The sequence below is a fragment of the Rutilus rutilus genome, assembly GCF_951802725.1.
Source record: "Rutilus rutilus genome assembly, chromosome: 15".
NCBI classification, from domain to species: Eukaryota; Metazoa; Chordata; class Actinopteri; order Cypriniformes; family Leuciscidae; genus Rutilus; species Rutilus rutilus.
Window position 1 is genome coordinate 4,718,549 of NC_140220.1, and position 24,087 is coordinate 4,742,635.

Here is a 24,087-nt window from a genome sequence, read left to right on the forward strand (position 1 = left end):
CAGAAACGACTGTGATTGGTCCACCCCTGCCAGCGCTGGGAAAAGTAACTTATACCACGTGACAGCACAGCAACAACTACGTATCACTACAGAAAGTGTGAATGATCATTTACAGCTGAAAAATGACACTGAAACTTTGAATAGCCAGTTATTAAATTAAGAGTTTTCATGTAGATCTAACGAATTTGTGTTAAGCAACGCTTAGTTCACTACTTTTCTACAAAACACAGTGGCCCGGTTCAGAATAGATTTAACCGGATGTAGATTAAGCCAGGATTAGGCCTTAGTTTAATTAGGACATTTAAGTAGATTTTATAAACGTGCCTTAGAAAAAAAACATTACTGGCGTGCATCTTGAGACAAAACAATGCCACTGTCATATTTTAAGATATATCAGTGCAAGTTGCTTTCAGTTAAACCGGCCCAAACATGCATTTTAGTCTGGGACCTTATCTGTGAAACCAGGGAGGTGTCTTTTATTTTACTGTAATATAATTCTCTTTGCATTATTGTATTAGTTCAATGCCTTCCTTTAGCTGTTTTATCTGACACTTGTTATTCTTCTCCGTGTATATTAGTCACATAGTTTCCATTGTGTAGTAGGCTATGTGTTACTTCAATTTTATTTATTATGACTAATATTTTCTGTGTGCAGTAGCAGTATAGATAAAGATGACCTTGATGACTTATTTCACAAGTGGAACAATATGTGCGAGAGATATATTAAGACACGTTCATGGTTCTTGTGAAATTAATTTAATGAATAAATGGAATTCATCATAAGAGCAAACAACCCACATCCAGAAAAATCAAACAAACTTTCATTCACAATATCAGCCAATCGCTATAATTTAATGGCTGAATTTGCTTAGAAATTATTGCAAATATTGACCTGCCTTAGGGGAAATAACCCATCACTTCACTTCAGCACACAGTCATCCTTCAGAAAAATGCATGCAATTAACAATTATTAGATAGTAAACACACTCTCAAAATGCTTTAATGAAAAACAATGGAAAACACACACACACACACACACACACACACACACACACACACACACACACACAGTGAGCACTTCAAAAAGTGTAAAACGACTCCAGTGGATATTCACAATACCCCTGAAACATTATGACCATTCTTATTCAAGGCAAATGTATCATACATAGAATATTTTTATCTTTCAGATTTTTACTCTGTAAAGATGAGCTCCAAAAAAACAACAGCTGTTACAGTAGAACCATGCATCAGCTTTATAAATATGTTATGAACAAATCAATTAATTATAAAAAAAACATTATGAAATAAACAGGTTTAGATAGATACTGTAGATAGATAGATAGATAGATAGATAGATAGATAGATAGATAGATAGATAGATAGATAGATAGATAGATAGATAGATAGATAGATAGATAGATAGATAGATAGATTGGCCTATACTTTAAATGAAAAACCAAAGATAAGCAAAAATTAAAGCATGTGGAGCAGTGGACCAAATATATAATCTATATATAATAATCATAATCTATGGTGGTTCTAATGCTCTAATGCAGATATGATCATGTTCCAAGATGAGTTTTGTCTCTATTTATGTCTGTATCATTCAGGCAATATACACCAATGAATAATAAACCAGACCACAGCCCTTCATAAGAGTGGAATTACATCACAGTTTGAGAGGACAGAATTTAAACAGAACACACACACACACACACACACACACACACACACACACACCCGCACGCACACACACACACACACAGTTTAGGAATATTGTGCTTTCAGCTCAAACCAACAGCATGAGGATTTTTACTGGTTATGTTCAGAATGGCATGTATACACAAATACACAGATGAAGTTGCAAGTAGTTACAACATTTTGTCAAATAACTGGATTAAAAAAGTAAAAGAACTTAAAATAATTGTTATTTCTGAGATGATATCTAGATGCCGCTTAATTGAACAAGCAATGTGATGAGGTCATGTGATAATAATGTTACTTATTTAATGTTAGTTACTTGTGCACACGAGTATTCCATTCTGAACATAAGTTTTTATCTTCTTAAGTCTGAATGTTTTATTCAATTCTAATGTCTTAAATATCCAGGTTCAAGTTTTTTTGTTCCAGCTGCTTGTATTTTATGAAGTAATGCCCTGTTCATTCACACTGACAGTGATCATTGGAGGAAGCGGCTGTAAGTTGGCCGTAAAACTATTATTATATTTTTTATGCATATATTTGTACAAAATGTTGGGGTCCGAATTTTTTTTTTTTTTTTTTTTTAAAGAAATAAATACTTTTATTCAGCAAGGATGCATTAAATTAATGAAAAGTGACAGTAAAGGCATTTATAATGTTAGAAAAGATTTATATTTCAAATAAATGCTTGAACTTTCTACTGATCAAAGAATCCTAAAATGTATCAGTTTCCACAAAAATATGAAGCTGCTCAACTGTTTTTATTGATAATAATAAGAAATGTTATTATAAATCATCATATTAGAATGATTTCTGAAGGATCGTGTGACACTGAAGACTGGAGTAATGATGCTGAAAATTCAGCTTTGCATCACAAAAATAAATTATATTTTAAAGTATATTAAAATACAATAATATTTCACAATCGTACTGTTTTTACTGTATTTTTGATCAAATAAATGCAGCCTTGGTGAGCAGAAGAGATGTATTTCAAAAATCTTACAGACCCCAAACTTTTCAAAAGTAGCGTATATATTTTAAATCTACATTTTATGTGACAACAAATCTGTTTTCCTGCCACTTCACATTCTGGAGGGGAAAGAGCATAGAAATTGCAGCAGCGTATAATATATCACATCATGGACGAGATAAATAGCCGACCAAACAAGTGTTCAACGCATTATTATTTTAAAATGATATCCCTGAATGTGGGCGAAGACAAATTGCACAGAACATTCACAACAACATTAACTCCTCCTCCTCCATCTTCATCTTCACTCTCATTGGTAGTTGCCATTGAAGCTCATTTGCATAAAGTTCAAGACATGTTGCCTCAGAACTTTCACACTGGGAAATCGCTGTCAGTGTGAACGCCCCCTTAAAGTCGGTATGCTGTAAATGCTGTTAAAACCCACCGTCCTCTTCCGGACCCCTGCGGGACAGAACCACCTGTCGACGGGGGCCTCTGAGGTGGCTTCCCGAACTCTCACCGTTCAGTCCGGGAGCAGAGGTGTAGCAGGGTCCCGCTCGGCCCAGAAGCCCCCGGACGAGATCCCTGTGCATCCCGCCGTCTATGGAAATGGGACTCAGCTCGTCCAGCGTTTCCAGCCCGGTTCCAGAGCCGAAACCGAAGGGCGTCTCGCGGTCCAGGCGCGGGTTACTGGAGCTGCTCGGGGATTGTGGGTCGGCGCTGAAGTATATAGTGGAGCTGGATTCGGTGGGGCAGTAATTGTGTTCAGGACTGTCCCCAAACACAGACTTCCCCTCCGGCGAGCTCCTCTTGCACTCGGAGACGGGCGACTCCAATGGGCTCTGCATTTCGAGGCTGTCATCCTCTTCTGGTTCCTCTTCCTCTCTCGCTTCGCTCACGCTCTCAAACTCTTCCCTGCAGTCGTCCATCGTGTCGTCACGGCTTTCCGAGGCGGACACACACCCGTCTTCAATGATTTGATCCCCCTTCCGATCCACCATCAGTATCCCGGATACTCCCCCCGCCCCGTACGCCCCGTTAATCTTCGCCGGGTCTCCGGTTTTCAGGGCGAGACGGATCAGCAGCCAGTGATGGTGCCGGCACTCGCCATCCAGCTTCACACCACAGCTCCCGGGATGCTCCAGTAGAGACCCGGGAATCCCAGAGAGGGAGAAGGAAGCGTGAGAGGACGGGAAGAGGATGGGAAGAGGGGCCGGAGGAAGACTTTTGTCCCCCAGAGAGAAGGAGGAATTGCCCTGCTGAAGACACTCTCGGCCCATGTGTGCCCGCTGACGCAAACCCTGAGAGATTTCAGTGGATTTTGGATGCAGGAAACGATAGTACAACATCAGGGATGTCAAACCTGAGAAAGATAGAGAGGAATAGATATCATTTAGCTGAAAAAGATCAAATGCAAGTGTTACAGGAGGAGGGCAGTTATGCATCTATTGCAGACAAATTCATATTTGCACAGCAGATGTTCAGATATGAATCCCTTTGATCATCGAGAGTTATCTGTATTTTTCTTCTTATTAAATATGTATCTAACAATAATTTTATAAATGACTCTATTTTACTCTACTCTACTGCTATTTTAATAAATTAATAATTATTTAATTTGAATTATTTAACCAGTCTTTATCTATTTAGTTTAGCAAATTTTACTATTGAACTTTAAATATTTGTCATTTCAATATTTAAACCACAGTGAAATCACTCATAATTTTCATGAATCTTTCAGAGACGGGAATATTTTTATGTAATATAGATTCAGAGGTCTTGCAGAATAATACACAAAATACACATTTGATGAATGGGTAATAATTTTTAGGAAACATGTTTAATCAAATTAAATTTAACATATATTCACATAGAAAACAGTTATTTTAAATTGCAATAATATTTCACAATATTACTGTTTTTACTTTATGTTCTTTCTCAAGGCTATCAACCACTACTTTTGAATGGTTAAGTATTTTTTGATGTCATTTGATTTCAAACAGCTCTTACACTCTTATTTAACCATATTAGTCTATATGGTATTTTGCATGGTATTTTAATTTATATGGTATGGTACTTAAATGTATAATTTACAATGGTTAATTTCAGAAAAAGGAAGATCCGATTGTGTTGTAATTGCCTTTTTTAATAAAATAAAAGTTTGGGATACCAATGTGAGGTTATTCATAAAAGAGCATTTTTTACTTTTGCGTCATAGCAGTTGTTTTACACATAGAAAGATTTACCAGTTTTGTATTAAATAAAATATATTTAGGGGAAAAAGACTTTTATTTCAGTGTAAATGATCAAACCCTATACAGAATAATGAAAAATGCACTGGACACTATGACACAATACTCTCACAATATGTCACCTTTGTTATCGAGATGTGTCTTACTATCATGCTCTCAACACACACACACACACACACACAAACTCTCACCGAGCAGAAAGCTGCACAGCACAGCAGTGGGGACGATCAGGCTATCCCATGATGCATCAGTCAGGATGTCAGATGCAGCCAATAGCAGTGTAAGATTCTCCAGCAGCATCACCTACACAACGCAGAAACAACAGAGCGGTCACTCCTTAAAGGAACAGCTCCAAATTCTGCATTAATTACTCCTTCAAACCCATATTCATTTTCTGCATATTCATATTCTGCAGAAATTTTTGCAAAGGCTCTTAGAATATGAGAGAGTGTTTCTGATGGTCCAGAAAAACAGATCAAAACATTATTAGCACAGATCCTATACAAATATATCTCAAGCTTTCTTTAAGATTGTGTGTTTGTACCGTATAGAATCCTGTCATCCGGAAGCGGGACGGTCCGTCCTTCACGTTGAGAAACAGGAACACATGTACGCCTCCCAGAATGACGTTAAACACGCGCCATGACCAGTGACCCACATATATATCAGTCTGCTGGGAGACCAACCACAGCGCAGCCATCAACCAGTGAGACGCTGGGAGACACACAAAGATTAACACACTTATTTTACACAAACTGAGGGATGAGTCAGTAATATTGTGTGTGGCAACTAACAGCATGCTAGGCTGTTCATAAGCTGTGGGGGAGATTGCACATAACTGTCAAAAAAATCACAATACAACAAAATACAACAAAAATGAATGGTCGTAAAAATAGTTAATATAATTTGTGCAAATTATTTTTTAAATATATATTATTCTTTAAACGGTATATTTTTTTTCTTTCGATTTTTAGCATGAAATCATACATTATCATTCAGAATTTTGTGGTCGATAAGATTTTTTACAAACATATTCTGAAATATTATTACAATTTGAATTAAATATTTTCTATTTTAATATATGTTAAAATGTAATTTATTCCAGTGATCAAAGCTGAATTTTCAGCATCATTACTCCAGTCTTCAGTGTCACATGATCCTTCAGAAAACATTCTAATATAATGATTCGATGCTTAAGAATAATTTATTATTAATATCAAGCCTACATTCTGAAAACAGAAAACATGCTTAATATTTTTGTGGAAGCTGTGCAATTTTTTTTCAGGATTCTTTGATGAATAGAAAGTTCAAAAGAACAGCATTTATTTGAAATATACATTTTTGTAACATTATACATTTCTTTACAGTAACTTTTGATAAAAGTAGCATGTCCTTGCTGAACAGTATTAATAGTATTAATAGAAGTAAACATTTTTTAAAATTGTAACACTTTAAAATAAGGTTTCATTAGTTAACTAATTTAGTTAGCATGAACTAAGAATGAATGAAACTTCCACAGCATTCATTAGTCTTAGATAATGTTCATTTCAACATTTACTAATACATTATTAAAATCATTAATTCACTGTGAACTAACATGAACAGTTGTATTTTTATTAACTAAGATGAACAAAGATTAATAAGTAAATTAATAAGTAAAATGTTTCCAAAAAAAATCTTACTGACCCCAAAATGTACATTTCTTCAGATATATCATTGGTAATTTACTAACAAAACCTGTAAACCTGAGCGTGCACATCTCTGATCTTCATGCAGACTCACCCACGACCCCAATGACCCAGCAGCCGAAGGTGCGTGTGAACAGGGCGAGGCTGGTGAAGCGGGCGGCTAACATGCCCGTCCTCCACAGGAGCTGGCACAGGAGCGCCGCCGGAGGCATCTGCAAATGTCCCGGACGGATCAAACAACAGGCCCGACTGTAGAGCACCAGCGCCCAGGACATCGAGAGCAAACACACGCCGTCGCACAGAGCCACTGCAGAAACACACACGGTTACCTAGACATGTTTGCAGTGGCGAAACTTTGTTTTAAAAATTGTGTGGGACAGGTCTGTGTGTGTGAAGAGGGGGGGCGGGGCCACGGGGGGAATGGGTGGGGGGTGTTGCTAGTATAGGGCTAATGCTAAATCAGATATGTTTACAATAACAATTTTCAGAAAAAAATAACATTATGTCCAGAAATCAATTTCAATAGTACACTGGGATTAATTTGTCGATTAATGAGATCTATCACTATATATTCTTAGTGCCGATCATTTTCACGTGAATAAATACATAGATCCGCGAATACAGGATTTCTTGTGTACTTTAATGGTCTTGCGGTAGAACTTTTGCCAAGCGTGTCAGAGTTTCTGGGTTCTAATCCGCACACGTATAATTTCTTCCCCGAATCAAAACCGAATAAATTGATATCAGTGGTTGTATATCAAGCAGGGACACGTTTGTGTGCATTTTGTTTTGTGTTTTCACCGGAACGAATAGGGTCTCCTCAACACACATTTCAGTGTTAGATTGCCTCTTATTTAACAAACGAACGCAATTAATGCTCTGCTGGTTAACTGGAGATGTTTTATACATTTTTATTAGGTACATCTGTGCCGCGAGATGTTTCAAAAAGTGGTGGGGACAATATAGCCTGGCTCCGCCCTCCTGCGTACTTCCGCTCAATTTTCATTTTCCTTCAGTACTCCGACTGGGTTTGCGGGATATTCGTGGGTTTTCTCCAGACAAATTTTTACCGGTCCAATCAGCGAACAGAGGGAGTGGCTGAGAACGATGACGTTGAGGTCGTGCGCTAGTTTGAGTTGTAGGGTTACGTCGTGACCAAACGTTAGCGATTGGTTATGGCAGATCCAGAGTGGCTCTGGGCAGATCCAATAGTTTTAAACTTCAAGGAAGTTAACGTTGCCAATGGAGAGTGACTCTCTGTACAAATGAAATGTATGAGAGTCTGGTATAGGACCAGGCTAGGGACAATATCGACCCTGGCAAAAAGTGGTGGGGACATGTCCCACCCGCAAACTACGCCTATGCATGTTCGGAAGTGCAATGCATGTTTTCTGTGTGTAAGTGAGCTCAGGACTGACCTGGAGACGAGAGGCCGTAGCCGGTAACGCTGAGAGCGTACGTCTGCAGGAGCGTCTGAGGTAAAGTCATCAGCAAGACCTCCAGCAGACGCAGAGCAGACACGTCCGCCTGCCGCATCACTTCCTTCGCATGCGACTGCGACGAGCCCTGAGCGGTCCATTCACACACACTGCAATCCCAAAATCTGACACACAACACGCATCAAGTCAGCTTTACTTATATAGCGCTTTACACAAAAGACATTGTTTCAAAGCAGCTTCACAGTATTAACAAGAAGGTAAATCAAATATGAGACAAATTTAAAGTGAATCAGTTAAGTGTTGATTTAGTTCAGTTCAATAACTGTAAAAGTTCATCCGTTATGAAACGAGTTCAGTTCAGCTACAGGCAGCTCTACAGAAGGCCATACTCAAGTAAATATTTTACATCTGGGGTTCGGCTGACAAAAAAGTTTGGGAAGCCCTGGAGTAAATGAACTAAATTGTAATTTTTGAAGATATTATTCCTTTAGAAGCACAAACACACACTCACACACCTTTTGAAGATGCCCAGGTGAAGAGTGTGTATGATGAAATTGTGGCCTGTGCGTTTGTCTCCGTCGGCCCTGTACCATCTGAAACTCAACACCTGCACCATTGACCCCGGTAACAAGAGGGCAAAGGTCAGACCGGCCAAGCTCAGCTCCTCCTGCCACAGGTAGAAGCCCACACAGCAGATCACTGAGGAACAACACAGAGAACACCTGTTACCTGACATTACATCTGTGCACTTCAATATGTTTTTGCATTGTATGAGATTATCTCTAACAAAAGAGCAGTGAAATGGGATGAGAAGATAACATCACTGTAAATCCAGGTTAAACTGTGATATGATAGAAACAATTCAGTAATCTGTCATTTATGACAGTCAAGCTTAGATAGATCAGGTGTTCCACGGATCCCTAAATCTCTAACGCTGCATCGGAACAATATTTATTTAGAAAATTGCCCTTCAGATACATTTTAATATGTTAATTAAATGTTTATGTCCAGTATTATACATGCAACAATACTCTTACAGTGGATAGGAAATGAAATATTTTCAACTTGATTCAAAGTAAATATTCTATACATATAATAATTTTATATTGTCTTTTATACTGGCTATTATATATATATATATACAATTCTTCTATATTTACTTCTATGTATATAGAATATTGCAGACACACACATGTGTATGTGTGTGTGTGTGTGTGCGTGAGACAAAAGATTTGATATATGTGTCAGTATTACATGGTGCTCCAAGGTACTTCCAAGTATACAAAAAAAGAAAATGAAAAAGTAAAAGGGCACCAAAAAATACCATGGTTTTAACATGTTTCTGAACAGGTATCATGGTTACATGGTATTTCATATTTCTGGGCGTATTATGGATTTTGGACATGTAATAATAGTGCCATGGTATTCTTTGAATGATCTTGAAGTAGTGTGTGAATACCTTGGCAAATGGATACGGTAGCCTAACGTTCGTTATAATGTGATGTATATGGGGTGCATTAGATGCACCTGTGATGCGGTATAAGGTCACTCACGCGCCGCTCTCTCCGCCAGCAGCACGAGCGCGGACGCCGCGAGCAGAAGCACGCGCCAGCAGCTCGTCCACGCGTCGCGTCCTCTCCGCTCCGTTACCGGCATCTCAGCGACCGGGACGCGGCGTTGCTCGACACATCTGTGTGTTTGTTGTTGTTGTCAGCGGCGGATCCGGTTTCTCCTCTCCGTCGTCCTGTCAAAATACCTGACGTCATGCTTCTGGACCATTAAAGAGACAGTGACGCGCATCCGCTAATACGTTCATGTTGTTGTATAATAATAGATGGATTTGTCTTATTTTTGTATAATTCTGCAATTATGTGACATTCTGTGTAGTCCTACCTATGGCTGCGTGTGTCTGTTTGTGTGTAGGTGTAACTGTGACCCGGATGTTTACAAACAGATGCTGTTTTGTTGGACAACACAAGAGAAACGTGATATCCGCTGGACACACACACACACACACACACACACCTAAGGATAAAAAAAAAACGTGACACATGTATTTAAAATGTAGTATAGTATATTTAATGGTTGTTTAAATAGCAAAGCATGACAGAAAATCAAGATATAGCACAAATTGAAAAGCCACCATATACAAATATTAAACCACTGTTTTGGGTAACAGATATTGCACTAATAAATTATATATATTTACAACATATAAAACACGTGCCAGCTTTCTCTAACTTGACATTTATGAAAATACTCTTGCCCTGAGAATGGTTCATACTTAAAATATACCATCATCATATAGTCAACTCTTGTCTGAAAGCATATTTGTGTTTTTTTTTTTTTTTTTTTTTTTTTGCTTGTTCGGTTAACAGATATTACAAAAATATGATCATTTTGGACTTTTAGTTAGAAAAATTTAACTTAAACCCAGACATTATTCAAATATACAAAATTTTATAAAGTGTATAATATTGAATGACAATCACTTTACCGTTCAAAAGTTTGGGGTCAATATTATTACCATTTCATTTCTTCAAAGCTGTTTTCTATTTAAACATATATTGAGCTGAATTTTCAGCATCATTACTCCAGTCTTCAGTGTCACATGATCCAGAAATCATTATCAATGTTGAAAACAGTTGTGCTGATAATGTGGAAATCTTTGATAAATAGAAAGTTCAAAAGAACAGCATTCATTTGAAGCAGAAATCTATGTATAAATATCTTTACTGTTGCTTTTGGTCAATTTAATACATCCTTACAGATTAAAAGTATTAATTAATTTCAACAGTATTAATTTCTGACCCTAAACGTTTGAATCGTTTCGATTCAAAACGAATGTACCCAGTCAAGTACAAACAAAAACAACTAAAAATGTATGTATAATATATAAATGAAACACATATATAAAACAGGAAATCAGCATCTCTTACAAATATCACCTTCTTGTTGAAACCCTTTAGAAACCCAATTCATTCTTGTATTATTTGGGCCTGTTCTACTGCCTCCCAGCAAGCACCTGAGTCCAGATCACCTGACACATCCTCTTTATAGACTCCGCCTCCATATCAACCTCAAGGCTCTCTGCACCTTCGCTGAGGTCAAACCTCTCGATCTCGTCATTGGCTGAGTCCAGCTGAGAGGCGGAGCCTGTGCCGCTGGAGGCGGGACAGAACTGCTGGCGGTGGATCTGTAGGCTGCACAGGTGTGTGTACCTGCGAGGGCACCGCGGGCACTGGTGTGAGCGTGAGGTGGCGTGCAGGCGTCTGTGGAGGCGCAGGTGGATGTGCTGGGTGAAGCTGGCGGGACACTGCTTGCACACGTACGGGCGCTCACCTGAGTGCAGGCGCAGGTGAGTCTTCAGGTTACTGCAGCTGCTGAAACGCCTGTTGCACACCTGCACACGAGACACAGCACAGCAAATTACATCTCCTTTGTCTCTCCTAGGCCGTTTACTCCTGGTGTTAAGATGCGTTTTGGTCGATCGGATCACAAGTAGACGAGGGAGACATATTCCCGTTAACACCTGGTGTTTTAATCCGTCTCTTTTGTCCACTTTTAACCATTTCTGTCCTGATTTCTTCGAGGGGAGGGTCTATGTATGGGCTTTTTCAGATCTTTCAAACCAATGGACAAAATAAGCTCACGCAATTTACATATGAACACGAAAGGAGACGGGAAAACACATGGAGAGCATCAGCTTTAGTTTCTGCTCTGACAGCCACAAGACCAGCCGAACGCTCAGTTCTAGAAATCAGGAATGGTGTGAGAACATTGAGCTTGGTACGTTTTTCATCTTCAAACCAAATTTGGGTCTTCAGGCGACAAAGTTTAAATCCCGTCTGGCTCGCGCTCTTCCCATAATGTTTACGCATTAGGTCAGTAGACGGAGAGTAGACGGTCTTTTGTGGCTGTTTGAACACATTCAGAATAGCCACATGGAAGTGGTCGAAAGTGGACGAGCTCAAAACATTTTTTGACCGTTTACTCCTGTATTTAGCGTCGTCCACTTGTGATCCAATCGACCAAAAAGCATCCTAATACCAGGTGTTAACAGGGCAATAGAAAGCAATGATCTGATCCTCTGTGTGTTCTTACATGGCATTCGTGTGGTTTCTCTCCCGTATGAACCTGGATGTGCTTCTGGAGGTGAGCCAGCTGGGTGAAGTTCTTCCTGCAGATTTCACACATGTACGGCTTCTCACCACTGTGAACCCTCAAGTGCACCTGGACATTTAGTGAAAAAAAAAAACGAAATAAACAGTAAGTACATTTTTTTTTAGCATGGATGTATTAAAGGAGAACTCCGGTCAATTTTAACATTGAGCTCATTTTTTTGTACATTTGGAGTGCTGTCAATACAGAGAACAACGACAAAAATCGGTGTTGCCTACACCGAGTTATTCTATTTTTAAAATTTGCACCCTGTTGACTTCAATGGGGCAAGTAGTAAACCTGCTTTTAGCCTCTTAACATCCTTGATGTGTCATTACAAGTGCAGAGAAAATGTGAGTGATTCCTTCTGAGTGAACACGAGTGAATCTGACTGCAGTAGATGTGAAAGATATGTATAAAAATGATGTTATTTAAGCCAGCGCAAATACCTGTGTTTACATCCTGTTTTCGGTTGAAGTCCAAAGTAGTCGATTGCCGAGTTCACGCGCATAGGTTTAGTTGCTATGATCACGCACGTGAACTCGGCAATCGACTACTTTGGACTTCAACCGAAAACAGGATGTAAACACAGGTATTTGCGCTGGCTTAAATAACATCATTTTTATACATATCTTTCACATCTACTGCAGTCAGATTCACCCGCGTTCACTCAGAAGGAATCACTCACATTTTCTGTGCACTTGTAATGACACATCAAGGATGTCAAGAGGCTAAAAGCAGGTTTACTACTTGCCCCATTGAAGTCAACAGGGTGCAAATTTTAAAAATAGAATAACTCGGTGTAGGCAACCCCGATTTTTGTCGTTGTTCTCTGTATTGACAGCACTCCAAATGTCCAAAAAAATGAGCTCAATGTTAAAATTGACCGGAGTTCTCCTTTAAATGAACCAAAAGTGGCAGTAAAGACATTTATAATGTAAAAAAAATAAAAAAAAAATAAATACTGGTCTTTTGAACTTTCTATTCATCAAAGAATCCTGATTTTTTTTTTTTTACAGTTTCCACATAAAATTGGAAGCAGCAACTGTTTTAAACATTGATAATAATAATAATAAATGTTTCTTGAGCAGCAAATCAGCATATTAGAGTGATTTCTGAAGGATCATGTGACACTGAACACTGGAGTAATGATGCTGAAAATTCAGCTTTGATCACAGGAATAAATTACATTTTCTAATATAATTTAAAAATACAGTTATTTCAAATTGTAGTAATATTTCACAATATTACTGTTTTTACTGTATTTTTTATCAAATAAATGCAACCCTGGTGAGCAGAAGAGACATATTTCAAAAATATACAAAAATCTTACCGACCAAAGTATTTATTACAAAATATGAATTGGGAGTAATAAAAAGTATTTCAATGCGTTTGATTTCTCATAAGTTTTGCGAGCAAAAGCAAAGTTTCACAGGGGAATGCAAAAGCATTGACACATAATTTTTTTATAACCATCTCATATTTTATTCCATCACCATTAGGGGCTCCATAATATGTATATATATTTATATATTTATTTATTTATAAAACATTAAATTATATTATTAATATAAAAACATATTTTAATATATTAATATTCCATTTTTATATCATTTAAATTTTTTTTTTTAAATATCTAAAAATGTGAAGTGGTTTAACCATCAAATACAAATAATGAAATCATCACCTCAGACATCTAGTTTTGAACCACTCACTGTAGCGATTCACCAAAGAAAAGAATCCACGTACCTTCAGGTTTGACAGTTGACTGAAGTTCTTCCCGCACACATTACACTCATACTGGATCTTTCCGTTCTGTCTCTGCAGTGGATACGGTAAAGCCTTGTACCCTGCAGTCGGTCTCTTCTGAGACTCTGTGGCGTGTGTGACGGAGGAGGAGGAGGAGACACCTGGGGAAGACACACTCATCTCAGGCGAGTCTCTCTTGGCTGTGATGTCATCCGCATTGGAGGCTTCACCAGGAGAGGGATCGGTTGCATTGCCGAGTGTTGGTGGTTGGTTACGTGACATCTCTGTTAAGTCTTTAGGTTTTGTGTCTCTCACTGTAGAGTCTCTCACATCGATTTTGAGGTCGCCTCTATCGGTCAACGCTAATGAAAGGTGATTCTCTTTGGATGTTTGACTTAAAAGAGATGGATACATGTGGATTGGTGGAAGGGGAATATTATGGGACATGTGTGCTGTTGTTCGGCCAAATCCCATTGGCTGATGTGAAGGCACATATTGAATAATAGGCCATATATACCTTGGCATAGAGGATTGTGGGATAGCAGGGGTGTACACATGTCCTCCTACGTTTAAAGGAATGTCAGAGATGCTATTAGTCATCAAAGATGGAGGTAATTTGGGATTCTGCAGGTCTCTGGTCACCTTTTCCCCATATTTAGATCGTGTGATAAGCGGAGTTTGAATGTGATGATGATCAGTCCAGGGATTCAGATCCAGGATCTCAGTGACAGTATAACCTCTCTTTCTCTTCCTCACTTGATCTTTATCTTGAGAATGAGCTAAAGCAGGAAATTATTCAGAAAAACATTTGAGGAAAATGATTCAAATAACAAGAAAGTTTAAAACGATTCAAAATAAAAGAACCATTGTGACAAATACACAGCCATCACATGGGGAAACAGTCTTTCCAATGAAATTAAAGCAATTTAAGTTCAATTTAAGGCTGTAATCCCATTAAACAGCACAATATATTATTAATCAAATAAAATACATGTATTCAATGTGTTTATACAGTACTCTTGACAATCAGAATAGCATGATGAAACTGGTCGTGGCTGTTACTCACCGTGTGTTGGAGGTGGCTGCTTCAGACAGGGAGTTCTGAGGCTGGTGCTCATTGGCCGCTTGTATTCTAAGCCCCGCCCCACTAGTAGCTCCTCCCCCGGCATTAGATCCTTCACTGCATAGAAGTATACCTGCATTCCAATTTGGAATCCGGCAAGATTCTGTTGCCAAGGAGACGGGGCAGAATTTACAAAGCACATCCAATTGCTGTCACTCTCATCCTCACAAGACAGGAAGTGATGTAAACGCCCCTCCGAGAAGATCTGAGCAAGAAAAAAAAAAGAAAAAATCAGCATTGACATTTTAACAGAAGATTAATAATTATGCATTAAAGTATCAAGTTAACCTCTTCAGTCTGATTTTTTTTTGTGCTTTTTTATCATCCATCCAACATTTTGCATTTTTGCAAAAAAAATTGTGCTGGGATGAGCATTAGTAAAGATGCTTAGCAAACACCTCTAATAAGCATTCTAAAGGGTTTAGGAAATGAAACCGCGTCGCATTAGGCTTTTGCTCTCAGATTTAAAGTGCACATCTATTTGTGCGAGCGACTGTGTGAAAGTGAGAGCTTGTGGTTTAGTTGTTGATTCAGTCTGTTAGCTGCTGGTTGAACAGTCCGTCTGTTTGACCTGATGACACCTGTTTCTCTCTCTCGGTCTTTCTCTTTCTCTCTTTCTTTTTTCAGTTTAGTTCATCCTGTCTAATATTGAACTTAAGAAATTAGACTTGCACATTTATGAACTTACTTTGCATACGATGTAGTCATATAGAGAGAACAAACTCATTTCAATTTAGAGAAATATTTAGCCCTCTAGATTCAATTTTCAAGGCCATTTTTATTTACATTTATTTGGGTGTATTTTTGGTATTGTGTTTAATTCTTCTATGTCAAATACTATTAAATCTACATATAATCATTAACATACTGTATAGTATCATTCAAATGTCTCTTCTGCTCACCAAGGCTGCATTTAATTGATCAAAAATACAGTAAAAAGAGTGATATTATGAAATATTTCTAAAAGTTAAAATGAAGATTTCAGCATCATTACTCCAGTCTTCAGTGTCACATGATCTTTCAGAAATCATTCTAATATGCTTGATTTGCTGCTCAAAAAACAATTATCATAACATAATTATCAATGTAGAAAACAGTTCATATTTTTGTGGAATCATAATTTTTTTTAGGATTCTTTCATTAATAGAATGTTTAAAAGAACAGCATTTATTTGAAATGATTTGAAATCTTTTGTAACTTCTTGCTGAAACTTTTCATGACCAAAAATGACGTCCTAGGGTTCAATCGAATCATCTTAAGCCAACGAAAAACAGGAAACAATTTTGTTTCTAGCCCAATGGTTACTGAAGTTATTAACATTAAAGGGATACTTCACCGATTAGCATTAAGCTTTGTATCAGTAGAAACCCGGTAGTATTTTCTTTACTGTCACTTTTGAGCAATTTAATGCATCCTTGCTAAATAACAGTATTAATTTCTTTAAAAAACTGTCCTACTTACCCCAAACTTTTAAACAGTAGTGTTTACATTACTACTTACATTGTACATTACCTATAAAATCAAATCATAATATTGATTTTATTCATAATATAATATATATAATATATTCAAACCATAATCACATGTTATAAATTTTGACAATTTGACATTTAGAATTGTGTCGATCATTTTGCCCCATTAATTTCTAACCCTGAGCAAATTAATTGACTGAATTTCTGAAGTGTGAAAATCAATGGAGCTGCAAATGCATCAGAATGTTCTATTAAGGTTTTCTGGGAACCTTGTTCTCGGTTTGTGTGTGTGTGCGACCTCCTGTCAGCCACTTCCTTGCTGAGTCAGTGTGTGAGATACGAGTGTGTAGCTTTACTGGCACATGTAAGCGAGGAGCAATGCGTCAGAGAAACCCAACATGAGAACACACACCCCTGAAACATGACTTGTAAATATGAACCTCAATGACTCAGAATCGTTTTCGATCTCAAAACACACACACACACACACACACACACACACACACACACACACACACACACACACACACACACACACACACACACACACACACACACACACACACACACACACACACACACACACACACACACACACACACACACACACACACACACACACACACACACACACACACACACACACACACACACACACACACACACACTTCTAATCTTTATCTGTAGACGTACCATCCAGATGTGTTTCCGGTTGATGTTTGCAGATATGTCTTCAGGGTGGAGATGTTCTCCCTGCATCGGGCCGAACTGGGTCCCTACGGGAATGACCTCTCTGGTGAAAACACCCAGCACCTTCTAACAGCACAATAGCAGAAAATAAGAAAAGCATTACATAAAAACTATATGCAGCAAAACCAATGTGTGTGGTGATAAATTAATCCCAGACTACAGATGACTACTCAGACAGGTCTGTCTCCGATTAAAGTGCCTTGTAATTTTTCATTTTCACTTCAATATATATCCTTTTGAATGGTTTGTAATTAAGCTATTAATCAATATCTATCCTTCTAAATATTAAATGATTTGAATGACATCTTCAAGCTTATGAGATTTAGGTCGTTTTAGAAATACAGTCTGTTCACTGAGCATGCTCTCTCCTTGTTTTTGAGAGAAGCACCCAACACATGTTAAAACATACACTCACCTAAAGGATTATTAGGAACACCATACTAATACTGTGTTTGACCCCCTTTCGCCTTCAGAACTGCCTTAATTCTACGTGGCATTGATTCAACAAGGTGCTGAAAGCATTCTTTAGAAATGTTGGCCCATATTGATAGGATAGCATCTTGCAGTTGATGGAGATTTGTGGGATGCACATCCAGGGCACGAAGCTCCCGTTCCACCACATCCCAAAGATGCTCTATTGGGTTGAGATCTGGTGACTGTGGGGGCCATTTTAGTACAGTGAACTCATTGTCATGTTCAAGAAACCCTGCTGGAAGTAGCCATCAGAGGATGGGTACATGGTGGTCATAAAGGGATGGACATGGTCAGAAACAATGCTCAGGTAGGCCGTGGCATTTAAACGATGCCCAATTGGCACTAAGGGGCCTAAAGTGTGCCAAGAAAACATCCCCCACACCATTACACCACCACCACCAGCCTGCACAGTGGTAACAAGGCATGATGGATCCATGTTCTCATTCTGTTTACGCCAAATTCTGACTCTACCATCTGAATGTCTCAACAGAAATCGAGACTCATCAGACCAGGCAACATTTTTCCAGTCTTCAACTGTCCAATTTTGGTGAGCTCGTGCAAATTGTAGCCTCTTTTTTTCCCTATTTGTAGTGGAGATGAGTGGTACCCGGTGGGGTCTTCTGCTGTTGTAGCCCATCCGCCTCAAGGTTGTGCGTGTTGTGGCTTCACAAATGCTTTGCTGCATACCTCGGTTGTAACAAGTGGTTATTTCAGTCAAAGTTGCTCTTCTATCAACTTGAATCAGTCGGCCCATTCTCCTCTGACCTCTAGCATCAACAAGGCATTTTCGCCCACAAGACTGCCGCATTCTGGATGTTTTTCCCTTTTCACACCATTCTTTGTAAACCCTAGAAATGGTTGTGCGTGAAAATCCCAGTAACTGAGCAGATTGTGAAATACTCAGACCGGCCCGTCTGGCACCAACAACCATCCACACTCAAAATTGCTTAAATCACCTTTCTTTCCCATTCTGACATTCAGTTTGGAGTTCAGGAGATTGTCTTGACCAGGACCACACCCCTAAATGCATTGAAGCAACTGCCATGTGATTGGTTGATTAGATAATTGCATTAATGAGAAATTGAACAGGTGTTCCTAATAATCCTTTAGGTGAGTGTATATTTACTTTTCTAGCTGACCATGGCAGCCTATGTTATGTCTCCTACGTGACCAATTCACAGTCAAAGCATTTACTCTACTTTTCATCTTCAATCACAAGAGAATAATGACGTCTGAACCTCTTACTGAGAGAAAGTACATCAGTATGTTTTGGGAAAGTTCCCTGATCAGAGCTAGAGCTCAACCAACTCAAAGCTTGAAGAAGGTAGGTGTGTGTGTGTGTGTGTGTGTGTGTGTGTGTGTGTGTGTGTGTGTGTGTGTGTGTGTGTGTGTGTGTGTGTGTGTGTGTGTGTGTGTGTGTGTGTGTGTGTGTGTGTGTGTGTGTGTGTGTGTGTGTGTGTGTGTGTGTGTGTGTGTGTGTGTGTGTGTGTGTGTGTGTGTGTGTGTGTGTGTGTGTGTGTGTGTGTGTGTGTGTGTGTCAGTATCCTTTGATCGTGAGGTGAGCAACTGGCACACAGGGGAGATGAAATGAACAGCTGACAAACTAGAGCATAGGAAGGCAGATTTGTGACATCAGTTACTTTGTTTATCTATGCCTTAACCAATCAAAACCTGACGTAGTTTAGTGACCTGTGTGAGAGTATAATTGCTGCTGTAACGAGTGTGTACGCAGAGCGGCCTACGAACTCCTTGCTGAGTGTGAAGCTAACTTCTGCTGATGAACTATTCTTCAATAAAATGTTCTTTAACTGATTGCATGTCTGACTCCTGGTCTTCATTCATCATCTCTGGTCCTCGGGTCTTAACTGTAAATTCCCATACAGTGAATACTTTGAAATATAGAGCATATTTGTGCAAGAGCATTTAAATGTGAAATGTGTTTCAGTGAGTTTAGTGGATGTATAAAGTCAGTTCTCCTCGGGTCCATAGCAGAGTTCATCACATTATCACACATGTATTGGTTTATCATTTCAAATCTTGAAAAGTGTGCTTGTGATATCGTTCTTTACAATGAATTGAAACTTATTTCATATTTTGTACCTAACGCAATGACATACCAGTGTACCAGACACCCTGATGAAGGCTTATTAGCCGCAGTGTCTCATTGGCTTAAGATGATTCGATTGCACCCTAGGACGTCATTTTTGGCCATGAAAAGTTTCACCAAAATTGGCTCGGATCATCTTCAGACTATGATGGCAAAAAAACATTAAAAGATTTAATCGAAAAACCAAACCGTTCTTTAATAACGCGCAAACAAATTAGAAAAAGAGCACGCCAAAATGAGGCTGTATCTCCGCAATGATTTGGAGTAATAAGACCAAACTTGGTACATGTCATTTCAAGCATGACCTGAGGACACTTGCAGCGTTTTGGCACAGCGCCACCTACTGGTCAAGAGATATGATTTTTTTTTTTTTTTTTTTATAAAACTTATGAATGGTTTGCCCAAAAAACTGGTCTCTTTTGATTCAATGAAGCATATCTATTCGAATGATACCAAATTTTGCCTTGTTGACTTTAAATTTTGTCATAAAATGCTGTATTTTATGAACTCGGTTTGTGTCATAAGCACCATGCCCTGAAGGTACTCAAAAAGCGCCTCCTTGTGGTCAGAAATTATAATGAGATTTCTAAAAATGCGAATAGCTTTTGATTAATTTAGCCTATTTTAATGTAACTGGTGTTGTTAGATTCCTCGATACATACCAAGAACAATGATAGCAATTATGCCGCATTTGGATGAAATTGCTGTCGGCCATTTTGAATTTCTTTGAAAACCAACTTTTTCAAACTCCTCCTAGACTATTGGTCCAATTTTTTTTTTTTTACCAAACTCGGCTCAGATCATCTCCAGCCTATACCAGCAAAAAAAGTTATTACAAGCAATTTGATAGACCAAACCATTTTCTAATAACGCATCAACAAATATGATGGCATGGTGTCCAGCAGATTCTGAGGCTGTAACTCTGCAATGTTTTGGTGTCAATGACATATTGACACCAAACTTTGTACATGTCATTGTCACCTCACACTGACAACACCAGCTTAATTTAGTAATAGCGCCACCTATTGGTTAAATGGCATAAGCAATTAAATCATATTGCATGTGACTGAATTTTAAATTTTTCAGCTATTTTGACTAAAATCATATAAAAATGTCTTTAATTACTCATTGTTGCAGTTGGTCTGATGCTCCCAGCCATGCTTGTATAACTCATCATGCCTTTTTTGTGCTTGGCCCGTATTTTATTTCAGTTAACATTTATTTTATTTCAATTTAAGCATTCAAATATATCCAGTTTGTAGCCAGTGCACATGTATGTATGTGTGTACCTGATTGTAATGTGTAAATCTGAGGTTTCTGGGTAATGATGTCTGAGCTCTGGTTTCCTTCCACTCATCAAAGAACATCTCACATTGATCTTTAACATGACAGGTGTGTGTCACATCCACACTCTCCTCGGTTTGCACAGCGATGCTCTCGTTTGTTGTGGTGGTGAGTGTTTTTGATGGCATAATAAAACCGGGTTGAGATTATACCTGTGTAAGACAGACAGACAGAGAGAGAAATGGTACACATAATGATCAGTGTAATTTCAAACTATTTTTTCTGTATTTCCCATGCAGTCGCTAGGGTGTTCTGACTGCTTGCTACTGGCAAAAATTACATGCATGATTTAAAATATTAGTATATATATATATATGAAGAGTTCAGATGCAAAAGCCTCTAAGTGCCATCTGAAATTTTCTTCTAGAATGATCATTTTTATCAAGTTTGTATATTTAATTTCAATAATTTCACTTCAATGGCAATGCAAATTACCTATTAATTGACATTTAAGTGAAATTACTTAAATATACAAGCTTTAAAAATGATCATTCTAGAAGAAAATTTCAGATGGCACTTAGAGGCTTTTGCATCTGAACTCTTCATATATATAAAAAGATTATAAATAGTAATTGAATTCACTCATTTGACTTCATTATTATTCATCATTTGAATATAAACAAAGAACAAAATGTAAGTGATTGCTAACTGTACAGTAACTAACTAACCAACATTTCCATTAGTTAAGTGAATGTGATTGAACACTTGAATCTTTTCCTAGTCACCCAAAAAAATGAGCCATTGAAAAGACAAAACTCAAATGACCAAGCTAACAAAAATATATTCCAAGAACGCTTTACTAACTTTACCATTAAGTTATGGAAATTTAAGAATGGTCAAAGCGTCCAAACGTTATGGGAACGTTAACTTTAAATGTTCTCTGAACAATTTAAAAAACAAAAGTCCAAGAAAAAACAAAAGTTGCTTCATGAATGATGTAAAAATAAAAAAAATTGTGCAAACATTTCAAGAACATTATCAAGGACCAGATAACTTTGAACAAACGTTCTATTAATGTTACTGGAAGTTCATGACTTTGAGAGAACCTTGCAGGAACGTTCTGATAATGGAAATTGGAGCTCAAATGGAGATTTTCCAATAAATTCTCAATAATAATTTGCAATCAAAACAAGCAACAAAAAAAACCTTCAGCTGCTCTCCACATTTTTTTTTTTAGCTCTATACATTTACTGTACTGTATGTCAACAAATGTCTCATTTGTGTCTATATTTATTTCTCCTAAGGGATTTTAGAGACAATATTGTGTCCTCTAAGAAATGCAAACATTTTACTACTAATCTTTTTTTACTCCGATCTGATCAAAAGCGCACATTTGACAGGTAAGTGTCATGTCAGTTTGATGTGGGAATTCAAACCAGTGAGAATGAAACTTAATAAAAGAGCAGAGTTCTCGTTCACACACACAGAGCTGTGACCGCAACACATCTGAGCTGAAGAGGTTTCCTTCAGACGGAGCTTCAGCTGATTCATACGCTGCTCACACGAGGTTCAAATAGAGTCAAATGTATACTTACTGTGATGGTTTGAGATGAGTCAGAGTGCGTTTCTCTCCAGCTGTCTGTAAGAGGAGCTTGCAGTCAAGTTCTCTACCTCTGTTTCTCTGTCCTGAATGTGTAGAAACCTTCGTTTTCATTCACACATCACTTGACAAACTCCACCCTGATATCTTCCTCCACCCCTTCTGTCTGTCTCGCTCTCTTTTTTTTCCTCTCTTTAAGTGTGCATTTCGCAGAAGCTCACATGGTCTCTAAATGACATCTCAGACATATCTGGTCATTTTGTTCATACAATTCTCATGATCAGTGCTGAATAGTGAACCACCCCCCACAGCATTTACATTTATTAATTTAGCTGATAGCCTACTTACAAATTAAACAAAAACTGTAGCCTATATTCATATGAAGAAAACACGTGATGTATACAAAATATTATTCTTATATGTTTTGTTTGATTTCTGTGATGCAAAACTTACAGAACAATCCATTTTAAGTATAAATCAATCAAACAACTTTGTATGGAAACCCTTTCCACCACATAAGAAAAAATATGCTTTTGTAAATCATAATTATGTATCATATATATATATATATATATATATACAGAGAGAGAGAGAGAGAGAGAGAGAGAGAGAGAGAGAGAGAGAGAGAGAGAGAGAGAGACATAGATATATAAAAACTCAAAATTATGACATAGTCATAATTATGAGATGAAAGGTCGAAATTCTGACTTAAAAAGTCATAAATATTACAGCGAAAGTCCAAATTTCAACCTTTAGTATCATATTTTCCAATTTTTTATCTCCAAATTATAACGTACTCATAATTTTGACTCAGTATGTCATAATAATTTTACATTTGTATCTCATTATTGTGATATAGTATGTCATTTGTGAATTAGCATGTCATAATTTCGAATTTTTGTGTCAAGTAGCCAAAACATGATTTTACTTATGTGGCAGAAATGGGCTTTCCTAGCTTTGCAAAAGCATTATGAAAGAAATAGTTACCCCAAATAATAATAAAAATGTTCTGTCATTTACTCACCCTCATGAGAATGATGAGGGGATGGTCAACTGTCAAGGTCCAAAAAGTTCATAAAGGTACCATAAAAGAAGCCGATATGGTTCCTGTTCATTATTTCAAGTCTTCCGAATAATTTTGAATGATTCATGTGATAAACAGAACGTTATTAATGTCGTATTCACTCAAAATCATCGAATTGGGTGCGCGCACGCGAGTTTTTGTTTGTTTGTTTACAACGCCGTGCCATACCATACAGTACATAGAAGAAAATATATTGCACAAAACAACAGACGCTGCATAATTATAATAAACAT

The 24,087-nt window shown here is 37.8% G+C and overlaps 2 protein-coding genes across 4 annotated transcripts; both read right to left on the reverse strand.

Moving 5' to 3' along the window:
• Positions 1-740: 740 nt before the first annotated feature.
• Positions 741-10,019, reverse strand: xkr5a (XK related 5a). 3 transcript variants are annotated; one of them, XM_084431664.1, is made up of 8 exons: positions 9,944-10,019; positions 9,604-9,794; positions 8,566-8,749; positions 8,030-8,214; positions 6,706-6,918; positions 5,468-5,637; positions 5,115-5,226; positions 741-4,034 (listed from the first exon to the last, which is right to left on the reverse strand). In XM_084431664.1, the coding sequence occupies exons 2-8, from the start codon at positions 9,704-9,706 to the stop codon at positions 3,106-3,108; spliced, it is 1,896 nt and encodes a 631-aa protein (XP_084287790.1). In that variant the 5' UTR covers positions 9,707-9,794; positions 9,944-10,019; the 3' UTR covers positions 741-3,105. The 3 variants fall into 3 exon arrangements, with proteins under 3 accessions (XP_084287790.1, XP_084287789.1, XP_084287791.1); XM_084431663.1 differs by having other exon boundaries at positions 9,604-9,980; XM_084431665.1 differs by lacking the exon at positions 9,944-10,019 and having other exon boundaries at positions 9,578-9,692.
• A 113-nt stretch (positions 10,020-10,132) lies between these two features.
• Positions 10,133-22,902, reverse strand: prdm1c (PR domain containing 1c, with ZNF domain). The gene is made up of 7 exons (XM_084433393.1): positions 22,766-22,902; positions 21,176-21,382; positions 17,249-17,371; positions 15,027-15,288; positions 13,961-14,739; positions 12,155-12,283; positions 10,133-11,453 (listed from the first exon to the last, which is right to left on the reverse strand). Exons 2-7 carry the CDS (start codon positions 21,356-21,358, stop codon positions 11,055-11,057), a joined length of 1,875 nt encoding a protein of 624 aa, XP_084289519.1. The 5' UTR covers positions 21,359-21,382; positions 22,766-22,902; the 3' UTR covers positions 10,133-11,054.
• Between the last annotated feature and the right edge of the window lie 1,185 nt (positions 22,903-24,087).